Source organism: Centruroides vittatus, unplaced genomic scaffold, assembly GCF_030686945.1.
Source record: "Centruroides vittatus isolate TY-2023 unplaced genomic scaffold, ASM3068694v2 contig_361, whole genome shotgun sequence".
Classification (NCBI taxonomy): Eukaryota; Metazoa; Arthropoda; class Arachnida; order Scorpiones; family Buthidae; genus Centruroides; species Centruroides vittatus.
The window spans coordinates 2484646-2497387 of NW_027122185.1; the positions used below are offsets into that span (position 1 = coordinate 2484646).

Genomic DNA, 12742 nt, shown 5'->3' on the forward strand with positions numbered 1-12742 from the left:
CGCAACGGAGAAAAATTCAACAGGAAGCGATACGCGACGGAGAAAAATTTGAACATCGGACAGGTTAATGTATTTTTTCGTACAAAGTCGGAAACTGGAACAAATCATTAACTGGAAGGACCCCAGTCCCCAATTGGTTCCACTTATCGACGCTCTACTGTACTTAAGATTTGTGATCAGTATGACTCATACCACCACTACTGTTTTATTTAAAAAAAGGAAAATTAAGTTGACTGTCCTGTGAGCACTAAGAAAGTCTTTAATCATGCCCACAATGGGGATGGTAAAGTAACAAGAAACAGGCTCAAAACATCCAAGAGAGACCACTTTCAAAAATTTTATTTCATATATAACCTCAGACAGACATAAATACCAATAAACCGGCAAAAATAAACGAAATAAATTCTGCATTCTTCAAACCCGAGGATGGCCGTTTAAAGCATTAGAAACACATTTGTTTATGTTTTATTTCTTTTATTTTTGCTGGTTAATTGGTATTTATGTGTAGTTGAGGTTATTTATATTAATTTATATCGGTAGTTTCATACAGATTGTATATTTTTTAAAAATATTTTCTGCAACGTGGGCTGCACAAAAGACTAATGTGGGCAGCATGCGGCCTGGGACTGTGGGTTGAACACCCATTATATACTTTTTGTGAGTAATGTAGTTTTCTTGCAAAATCTTTTAAATAATCTTAATGTTTTTAAAATCTTTGTTATAATAGCAGATAGAATTTGGTATAAAATTTGTTATAACATCTACTAATCCCTTGATACTGATATCTATTTTTTTTATAAGGCTAAAATAATACCACCTCAAAGCTAATTAGACTTTAATTTTGAGACAACACATCAGAAGTGATGCAAGTTCAAAAGTTTCATCAATTTTTCCCTTGGAACAATTCTCTATATATAGCAAACATTATGCAAAAAATAAAATTTACTAAAAGATTTTATAAAATATTTTTATTATACAGCTTTTAAATGGATAAAATATATGAAATATAATTTTTCAGAATATATCATTTCGAAAAATAATGGAATGTTTGAATTATTAACAATAACGTATAGATATTAATGTATATTAATTTTACAAATAATATATTTGGCATATTTATTTACAATTTTGATGATATATTTCTGACGTAAATAGTTAAATATAGTTGAAGCAAACAAACAAGATTTCGTATTCAAGCATTTATCAAGAAAATTTCAGAAATAATCATCCTATAATACTCTCATTAAAAATGATTAATATAACAATAATGTACAAATTATATTTACACTTATAAAGATAGTAAGTATATAAGTCAAGAAAACTATTAAACTTTTTCAAATAAAAATGAAGAAATTTAATAGTTTTGTGTCATTTTCTAACAAAATATCAATGTAGTTAAGTAGATTCACCTATTACACTTGTTATTTAAACATCTATTGGCAAACTTGTATGGCCTAAAAATGCTTTTGGTTTTAAGACATATTCTTTACTTTGTTCAAGTCTTTTGCTAGTTTCTCCAGATCCTGAATCACTGCTGCCATAGCTAACACTTCGTTTCTTTCCTAACATGGCTGCTACTCCCATTCTTGGCAAGTGTGAATTACGACAATTATCGATAGATTCTTCCGTTAGTGTTTGTGTAACCAATGGTAAACTAATTGTAAGCTCGGGCCTGATTTGTGTTTCGACGTAATAATAATGGCTTCCCGAGGAAGTACTACTATTTAGACTACTATTACTACTGTATAAAATACTTTCGTCGGACATATTCTGACACGGTTTGTTATAAAAAACTTCGTAACTTTTAGAATCGGATTCTTGAGAAGTAAGCGATGTGTTTAAACATAATTCGTCATCGCACAGACTGATATCGTCATTATTATCAGTCTGTACAGCTGCAGATATTCTAGATCTGGCAACTGGAGAAAAAAATGGTGTTACCAAGTTAACATTTGGTTTGTCTTCAATTTTGTTTAATTTTATAGATTTCAATTTATGTGAAAGTCGTTCTAGAGTTTCTTTTTTCAACATTATGTCTTTTGGTGGTTGAATATAATCTTTTTTAGAAACAACTTCCTTAATACCAGAAACAATTTCTTCTTTAGTAGTTGTATTTTGTTGAAAATTATTTTGACTTGATTCAAATCCTCTTCCCGAATTTCCATAAGATGTATACATGTTTTGTATTTCTTCACTTGTAGCTGTTCTTAAAAACTTATTCATCTGTTTATTATCAACATAATCTTTTTTGCCATCTTGAGTTACTTTTCTTTCATTTATTAAAATTTGAGATTTTGTCTGACTATTTTCTAAGTGAGAAGAATAAGACGAATAGTTAAACATTTGATTAAAACAATTATTATTATGAGAGTTTACAACTCCTTTATGAAAAGTTGCTATCTGATCACCTCGAAGAGGCTTTGGTTTGGTAATAGTAGCATACGAGGAAACAGGTTGATATATTTGAGAAACCGAAGGAAAATGTGAAGGTTCCTGTTTTGACATTACATTAAATGATTCTGCAATTTTTGCTACATATCCAGGTGATTTTAAATCTTTATTTCTGCATGAATTTATCAATTGGTTCTTCTGAACTGTTTCATACAGTTTAGAACTATCTGGATATCTTGGAAGATTGAATTTTCTATCTAGCGAATTAGCATAATTAACTGATTGCAAATTAGGCTTATTTAAATAAATATCCTTACTAGGTTCATTTTGAACATGAGGGACAGAACCTGCAATCTTTGTTACTTCTTTCTTTACGAATTTTGTTTCACAAGAAGAAATATTTGACATTTGTTTTATATGGTTAATGTTACTAATATGAGATTTGTTTACTGTTTCAGAAACATCAATGCAGCTTACTGATCTTCCTGATATTGGTTTAAAAGCTGATGTTCTTTCTGGATTTGCAATCTTTTCCCAATCTTTTGGAAGAATTGCTTGATCTGTAGTAAATCTTCTTGGAGTTCTTAATTGTATGTTTTTGGCTCTTTTATAATTGGTATGTTCTAATGGCTTTATTTTTTGATACTTCAATGTTATTTCTACTTTAGAATTTTGAGATTTGTTTGTAATTTCATTTCTTTGTTGTAAGGAATTATGCTCATTTACCTCATCCAATGATGAATCCGACTGACCCGAAATATCAGTTGTACTGTTGCTATGTTGGCTTTTAATATTTTGATCATTTGACATCTCTTCTGGAATTAAATCTGAAAAGAGAGTGTATTTATTTAAAACAATTTGTCACAAATTTTAAATTAAAAATATACAAGGATAAAATTAAAAAGTCTCTGTCACTTCATTATAAAAAATAAAAATATCAATTTAAAACATTTTATAAAATTTTACACTTACCAGTAGAATTTTGATGTAACTTTTTATCATTTGTGATCTGTAAAATAATATAATATTTAATATAACACTTATTCTATTTAATAAATATTTGTCTATTTTAAACATACAGTAGAATCTGTTTATTGTAATCAGATATTTTTATCAAAATCAACATGTTTCAAATCATTTGAATGAATATAAATGCTGACCAGCTTTTGAGTTCAGTTATTAGTTATTATAATCAATAGGAATGCTATTTTGCATAAAATACATGAGTTTTTCTTAAACCTATAAACCAATTTTTTTTAATAACTGGAAAGGAGTACAGTCTTATTATTTAGATCAGATGCCTGGGGGAAAAACACGAATGAAAACTTTCACACTTCACAACAAGCTAGACCAGACATCAAATCCACATTTCAGGGCAGGTGCATATTACAAAGGCAAAGTCATAATGGCTGACGATTACTCCCACAAAACAGCAAAACTGTTATAAAAGCAACAAAAAAGTAAGATAAAAAAAATACAATAAAATATAAACATTACTACAGTTATATAAAATAATCAGTAAATTTAGTTTGACAGCCTTTATGTATTTCACATATTAAAAATTCTGAATTGCTTAAACATTTCAATTTTACTGAAGAGATATTCCACTTGGGAAGCCAGCACAATATAAAGCTGCAGTTTCAGAAAGAGCAGTGGATAAAAATCCTAAAGATTTTTGAAAAAGTAAGAGAATAAATGTTGGAAAAAAAGCAGCATTAAAGGCATTGTCAATGCCGTCTTCTGGTGCTGATTGACGTTGAAAGAAGTATTTCAATTGTGAAAAACATATTAAAACCCAATAGAAAATAATATCACAGAAGAAAATTTAGGTGGCCATATTAGACAAATAACAAATATTCATACTGATAAGAAATTGTATTAGAAAACAAACTAGATTATTCTTTTACAGAAACTTATTTACAATAATAAATATTGACAGAATTATAATGTTTCCCTAATAATATATTTACAAATAATAATTTCTAAGTTATGAATAACAAAAAAAAGTTCACAATTTTTTAGTTATTTGCATAGAAGTGATGACCCTAATAATCATTATCTTCAGCTAAAGCTTGTTCGCACTATCAGCCTCAAGTTGTGATTGAAAACATACAATTATTATGTCTTTAACTTGGGCAGTAATTCATCTAGTTTATTAATCAATGCATTTCTTGCATTGATTAATAAACTAGATGAATTACTATTAACTAATAATAATTCTTCAGAATCAAAAAATTCAAGTTATACATTTTTAATTGTATTAACAGATCCTTTTAACACTAATTTTAGTTTAATTATCCTGCTTAATGTTAACTGATATACTAATAACTGCAGCTATACTGATGATGATGATGATGACGACGACAAACTGATAAGTTTATCATCATCATTAGTATAGCCGAGTCCTAAAGTGATTATAATGAATGGGTTCTGCTGTAATTGTTTCAGAATGTTTAATAAAATAATTTAAATTTAAAACTAAATAATACATGGGTTGTACAGTAAATATGGTGGCTACAGTAATTTCATTTTAAATAAAAGCAGCAATGTATCTCAATCAAACCTAATGCCCTGCATGCCTCATGCCACAAACTGGACAAAGTATGAACTTCCTGATTTACTTTTATCTTGTAATTAAAGATTGCATCAGAATCTTTAATACCTGCTGAAGAATACTGATTTGGGATGACGTTTCTTATAATACAAGGATGTTATGTTTTTACTATTTTTATTAGTCAGATTTTTTATATATTTTAAGCAAAATATATTTATTTTTACAGTTTCACTTATTTTACCCCACAGTTTTAATAATTAGTTATTCCAGCTGTCACTATAATTATTTTAGTTTTCACCGATATACATAATAAAATAAGAACTGAAGAGGGGGATAGAGCCTGAAATGCATATCTGTTCTAAATTATAGAAAATAAATCTACTTTTTCTATCAAAAGGAGTGTTCCTGTGCGATTTGTTCTCAATAGCAACTTTATCCTATGTTCTGAAGGACATTTTCTGGGACTATGTTCTGAAGGACAACTAATTGAGAGAATAGCAAGCAATCAAGTACTAAGTGATTATCATTTGTTTGATACTACCTTTAAAGAATATCTCAGCCAAAAATAGTTTGTAGATGATAATGAGGTAATCAGTGCAGTTCTTCAATGGTTCCTGGGTCAATCAAAAGACTAATGTGTGACCAGAATACAATAGATAGACCTAGAGAAAAATGTCTTAAGAGTGGTAAGGGACAGAAAGAAATTACAAATGTTATTTTTCAAGCTTAATACTTTATGAAACAATAAAATCAGTCATTTACTTACATGGTAGTTTGAAAAATGATTATCCATTAAGTAAGATTTAAAATTATCAATGTTAATCATGTATAAATTTAGTAAGTAAATGTATGAGAATAATTTTTTTCCCCCAGCATTACTACTATATAAAAATAATAGATGATTTTAAAAAATGTGCACAACTCAATCTCCATTGAAATTTGTAGACCGTCTACAAATTTCATTGATGAACTGTGAAGCTTCGGAAGTGGGCCTACTATTTGTGCAAATAAGAAAATCTTTTTTTCTAATTTTTGTATAGAAGCAAATAATAATTGTTGTTATTATAGATTAACGTTGTAAAAAGAAACCGTCAGACAAGAAAAAAATAGTTAAACGAAAAGTGAATATTACATGTCCATAAAAGGACATGTCTGTAGAAATTTCTGAGAAAGTTATTCTTCTCAGGTTGAAACAATAGATGAATTTGAGTACTTAGATCGAACATCTTCGGTAGGAATCGAATTGTCAGTCGATGTTGACTCATCCGACGACCGGGGTTCCGATCTCGTTACGATGCGTAACGAGGGGGGGGACCAATTAGAGAGCGGAGGCAAATCGACATCGACCTATCGGAATGTTCGATCTGGGACTCAAAAGAAAGTTATAAAAACCCTGAGAAAATGGGATGTGACGTTCTCGGTTATTAGTCCTCTCGGTTCTTGGCTCTTAGAGCTTTGTCTCGCGATTGTACGACGGGATTTTTTTCCCGTGATCTTCGGCAGTTGGATTACATCTCTTTTGGAAGGTCACCCACTCCCTTGGATTTGTCACCTGTAATTTGAATCGTCCCTGCTTCCGGAACTCTCCCTCGAGAAACTGAACAGTGCGCCCCGAGGCCATCATACTCCTGCGAAACATCGGAGGACTTTTCTTGTGGACTTTCGATTCCGAGAGAAGGCCCAGAAGACTCGAACGCCGCCGCTGATAAAAGTATATTGTAGTTGTAAGCACCTTTTGTTATATAAACGGGTTACGAATGAAAACCTGTCTCTTGAGAGTTTCTTTCACTCCCACACGTGGATCTTGACCGCGCGACATTCTGACTAACGCAGTCGTTCGGCAAACCTCACAGAACATTATTTATTTATTTATTTGTAACCACAGTATGCATTTCAGGCAGACAAACTTTCCCTCTTCAGCCATTTCATCTTCTGCCAACAGCTTCTCATTAACCATTTGGTTACACAAAATGTAAAGAATTTTAAATTTATGCTGTTTAATCTATATAAGCATTAACCATCAGTCTGTAAGTGATTTCTCAATAGTGTGAAGTCCTATAAAGCTCAGAAAATTAATTACATTGTTACATTTCTAAAGTTTTACCTTCTTATTTAACATGTAAACTTTTAAAATAGTTTTTCTCTGGTTTGCAGAAGTTTTTAATAATAAATGATTTTTAAAAATAATTCTATCACAAGTGTGTGTCTTTGTTTTTAAAGAGAATAAATAAACTTTCACATTTAATTTATATCATAGTTAATAAAATTTATTTATTTCTTGAATATTTCTAAATTGTAAGAAAAAGTGGAAAACAATAAATGTTACTATTAGAATAAGAACACTTGCAATTATTAGGAATAAACTGACCTGTCAAAATTAATTAATTTCATTTCTTCCATGAAATTATGTGAATTCTAACCAAAAATAATTTTATTAGCAAATACTGGTTAAATCAAAACTGAGGCACCAACTAATATTTGAAAGGCACAAAAATTAAATATACAAATGTTTATAGTTATGTATTTACTAAAATACTTATTTAGTAAGTTTGTCCTAAAACTTCAACAAATAAATTGAACAGTATTATCTGCCCTTCAGTATGATCTGGATGAGCTACCAATTGTGCCACCCGGACTGACTTGGGGTCCAGGTGGCGCAATTGGTAGCGCACTGCATGGCAAGCGGAGGCTGCGGGTTCAATCCCCGCCCCGGGTCAGTTATTTTCTTCCAGAATGTTCTAAATTATTTATTAAATTATTAAAATTATAATTATTAATTTAGATATGAGATGGTGCCTAACGCTTACCTCTATACCAAATTCGTTTATATTTATTATTTAATTATAGCCATTTATTAGACCAATTATTTAGGCGTTGGTTGGTTTATCTAAAAAGATGACTTTGAAGGGAAAAAGTGACCTGGCATAAGGACTGAAAATTTATAACTTAAGTTATTCCATCCAATTCTTCAATATTGCAAACCATACTGATTTGTTTTAACATAATTATTCCATATTGCATGACATTTGTTTCAAGTAGAAAGGTCAAGTAGAAAAGATTAGTATTGCAATTTTTTTTACTATTTGTAGTATTGAGTTAAATTAATCCTTATTTACATAAATTAGGCAATTGCCTATAAAGGCAAATGAAGCTATTCCTCATGAGTAAAACATACCATATAGTTTTTATAGAAATTTTATTTGGCTTTATGTAAAAAACTACCATCTTTATTACTGTTTTTTGCTTTTAGATTCAATGGAAGTTTTTCCCCATCAAAAGTTGGTCTCTAGATTGCCTTTCAATTACACACAAAAAATATTTTTTACAAAACTCTAATATTAACAAGTTTTAGATAATAAATTTTTTTACATTTAAAAAATAGATTAAAATAATGATAATAATAATAATCAAACCTGTCTTGTGAATGTTCTTGTATTGGCACCTGGAGAAGGAAGAGAGACAACTTGAAATCTGGAAAAAAATTTATAATAAATTTTACTTTTATACTTTTTGTATGCACATTATAACACATTCAAATTCATTAATATTTTCTCATAACATTAATAAGTATCTGTTTACATATTAAAAAAGAGGAATTAAAAATTTTTAGATGTTTTCAATGCTCAAAGTACATATTTTAGCTTGATTTGTCAGAAGATTATATTAAATAATAATTCAATCGCTTTTCATCTGCACGTGATTATTAACTGTTCTCAGAATAGAAGTGATAAAGTTAAATAAAATATAAGCATAAATAGTTAAGATAAAATTCTTTACATTAAGATAACATATAATGCAAATCTAAAATATATGAAAGCATGATGATGTACTAAATATTTAATTGAAACATTTTCCAATATTTCTCATAAACTGCCTTAGCCATCATATACATGTATCTGAAAATATTTTCACATTGATAATGCAAAACTTCTAAAGATTGCCAGGGATCCAGCTACTAAGTATTAAAAGCTAACAATATATACAAGCATACCAGGAAGAATTTGTGGTTTACACACAAATTCTTCCTGTACCTTTCTATAGCCTAGAAGTACATTTTAAACCAAAGACAGTAAAAAAAAAAGGCCTTACTGACTAAATTTTAATGTTTTAAATTTGTGAATTACTTTGAGTTAAATGGTTCATTCTTTTAAAATCCCACAAATAAATACGTTTTGAATTTCCATAGGCATCTCTCATATTTCAGCTTCTCAAAATTCTTTAATTAGATTAAAATTAATAAATATAACCTTTACAATAATGTCAATTTTAAAATCTTTCAAAAAACTGTGCAAATACAATGTTTAATTAAATGTAAGAGAGAATTTCCTATGAGTAAAACAGTCAAACTTCTGTTTATGGAGCAAGTGCAGAAAAGATTCTATTATTCAATATAATAGAATTGAGCTTGGTTCAATCAGCAATATGGATAAACAAGCAAAAAACTAATGCTGAATTTCTAAAAAAATATGTACAGGAGTTTAGATCCTAGATATTTAAAATATGGAAACATTCTTGATTAGTGGCATACATTACAATAATTTCCTGATAAAAAGGCAGTTTCAAGTGTTGAAACATTATTATCAACTTCAACACTAAATCTATAATTAATTAATTAACTTATTTACTCATTTTATATCATTTGTACAGGGCTATAAATGAAAATACACAACCACTTTTAAACCAATGACAAAATTTAGGATCAGAGAAATCAGGTTAACTAAGTCATCCTCAAATATCCTGTAAAACAATTGTATATATAGAAATAAAAATTCAATAATGATTGGTTAAATAGCATAGAAAATTATAAAATTTTATTGAACATGTAAGTTTTTGTAATTGACTAAATTGCAATACATGTTTTATGACATGATTTCCAAATCTGTTGTGTCACTTATTTTACCTATTATTACACATTTATTGCCTCCCATCCACAAGGTATGAAGTAATAGATGTAAGAATTGCTAGTAAACAGAAGTAAAGTATGTACAGACTTAAACTTACAAATTGCAGTGCATATATCTGACACTTTTACCATATTTTTGTGAATTGTCTGATACGGTCTATCCGAGAAAGACTACGAAATCAGATACAGTAGAGCATCGATTATCCGACCCCGGATTAGCCAACCGCGTTCTAGTCGGCAAATTCAAATGTCCACTAGTGATGTGGCGCTACAATATTTGGTTATGTCTTGGCTACTTTAATATTATTTTTGTTAAATTTTTGCATGTTTTAGCTGGCAGCACTGGCTCGACCATGAAAGGGAGGCCAGTATTTAAACCATGCTTAATTTTTTATTTTGTGGAAAATAAAGAAATAATTTTTCACAATACAATAGCAACGATTATTATTTTTATAAAAACTTTTTGTTAGGCTTAACATCGTTAAAAATTCAACGCAAAGCGACGCACAACGGAGAAAACTTTCAACATGGGGTAGGTTAATAGCGATATACTAATAAACTATACTAATAATGTATTTTTTCATACTTTTCGGTTATCCGACCAACCCCAGTCCCCAATTAAGTCAGATAATCGATGCTCTACTGTATTTCTATATGGTAAAAACCAGCATGCCGGTTTATCCTGGGGAATGCCAGCATACTGGTTTAAGTGAGATTATACATCCCTCTTTAGAAGGCACATTAAAAAAACAAACCAGTTACATCACGTAAAAACAGAGGTTTTATTCTAAAACTGTGAAACTGTCAGGAACTTGTAAATGAAAACTCTCTTCCTGGTTTTAAGTCAGTCAAATTACAATGTAGTTATTTTACTGTACTTGGAAGAATGTTTTCTTTAACATTTAATTAACAACTAATTGTTAGATCTGATTAATTTTATTTTTTAGTCACTGTTTAACTGTCATACCGGTCAATCTGCAAAATATGGTATGTACTTATGTTTTCTATACTTAATTCAAATGCAAAAATTTCTGCTAGTAGAGGTTAAAACTGTTTTCATTGAAAAACTCAGTTCAACATATATTATATACTACAGGCACCACTGACTAAGGTGATGGAGCTTAGCCACCTTATAGCCCCTCCATAGCTCCATTTCTATAGCTCTGCCCTATAGAAATACACCAGTCTAAATTTTTTTCTCCACACATCAGAATGATATGTCCTTACAAAGAAATTTACTTTTTAGTGGGCCCAATAGCCCATTTTTTAAAATAATGTCTTGTAACATGCTGGTTAGTAATGAGAAAAAAGATACCATTCATAATTTTTTCAGCTTGCCAGTCTAGCCCCCTCAATGATTTATTCCTGACTACAGGACTGCTACAGGATATATCTGTATATGTTTTTCATAAGTGAGTAATATTTATTTGAGAAGTAAAGAAAATTTGCATTTCTCAAATAATATTTAAAAACAATCAAAAAATCGCACACCTTGTTATTTTTGCTCAAACTTATTATAAATGAATGCAAAATACATTATAAGTGAAGAATATCAATACACTGGCACAAAAATTTTAACATTTATTTATAAATAAATAACAATAATAATATCAATAAGTAACAGTAATCCCTCAAAGAAAAATTCTTACTAGTACTGAATATGTGTGCCCCTTGCATTGATTACAGCTTGTAATCACCTGAAAATTGATTGCACTAATGTTTTTATTGTTTTTGGACTGATTTTCAACCATTCCTTGCTGAATTCAGTTCTGACTTGTTAGGAACTTTCCTCACTTGCAAGTCTAATAAATGCCACAAATTCTCTATAAGGTTTAAGTCAAGTGATTGGGGGAGTTCTGAGTATATGTTTTTTGTTATTAGGCAACCACAACCTCATTATGTTAGCCTTATGCTTAGGGTCATTGTCCTGCTGGAAATAGTATGACTCTAATTCCCAATTTGACAGACTGGGCAGTAAGTCACCTTGCAATATGTCAATGTATTGTCTAGCATTCATATTAGCTTCAATAAATACCAAATTTTCAACTCCATTAGATGCTATGCATCCCCAAACCATTCCAAGACCACATCCATGTTTCATAGTTGGCTGTAAAGTTTTTGTCTGTAGGGAAATGTTTGGTTTTTGCCATACGTGCTTTTTCCAGTGGCGTGCCGTGACATTTGATGATAGGAAAGTTGTGTTTCCATAAAAATTTTAAACAAATATTGGAAATGACAAATATAAACAGTTCATTTATTTTAATTCTAAAATACAAAATTGACACAAAATAAACATATAAGAACTTGTTTTTATTGTTTTTTGTAAACTAACTATTTGGAAATTTTTTTCTGCAAAGTCGTTAATTACTTTATCATAAAAATTGCTTGTTGTCGATTCCACCAAAGTATTTAAAAGTTCTTTTTCTATTGAAGGAAACACTAGTGACAACAATCTTTCCTCTGACTGAGTGTTCCTTTCAAATGTATCATTTCAATTCATGGTTGAAAAACTGTACTCAACAGACACACTCATTGATGGCACCATGAAAATTAATGATATTAAATAATATAAATTTTTTAATACATCATTGTTCAGATCGTCATTAATTACTGGTATATTATTTTTTATGTCTAAGAGTGACTTGGCAATGTAATCTGGACATGAATATAAATATTGCAATTCACTAAGTAATTTAGATAAATCCACAAATTTTCTATAAGGTTTAAGTCAAATGATTGAGGGAGTTCTGAGTATGTTTTTTGTTATAAGGCAATCATAACCTCATTGGAAATTTGGAAAATTGTTTTTCATAATATTTAAAATTATTAACATATAAAAGTGATAAAAATTCTAAATATTTTATGTCAATATAATTATAATTAAATATAGCTTT

At 29.5% G+C, this 12742-nt stretch overlaps 1 protein-coding gene across 1 annotated transcript in view; it reads right to left on the reverse strand.

The window, feature by feature from the left end:
• Nucleotides 1-982: 982 nt before the first annotated feature.
• Nucleotides 983-12742, reverse strand: part of LOC136975024 (uncharacterized) — a 49742-nt gene continuing 37982 nt past the window's right edge. Inside the window, exons 13-15 of the mRNA XM_067270015.1 lie at nucleotides 8359-8416; nucleotides 3364-3400; nucleotides 983-3218 (exon numbers count right to left, since the gene is read on the reverse strand). Of these exons, the coding sequence (XP_067126116.1) occupies nucleotides 1426-3218; nucleotides 3364-3400; nucleotides 8359-8416 (1888 nt within the window). The 3' untranslated portion in view covers nucleotides 983-1425. The remainder of the gene's footprint in view (nucleotides 3219-3363; nucleotides 3401-8358; nucleotides 8417-12742) is intronic.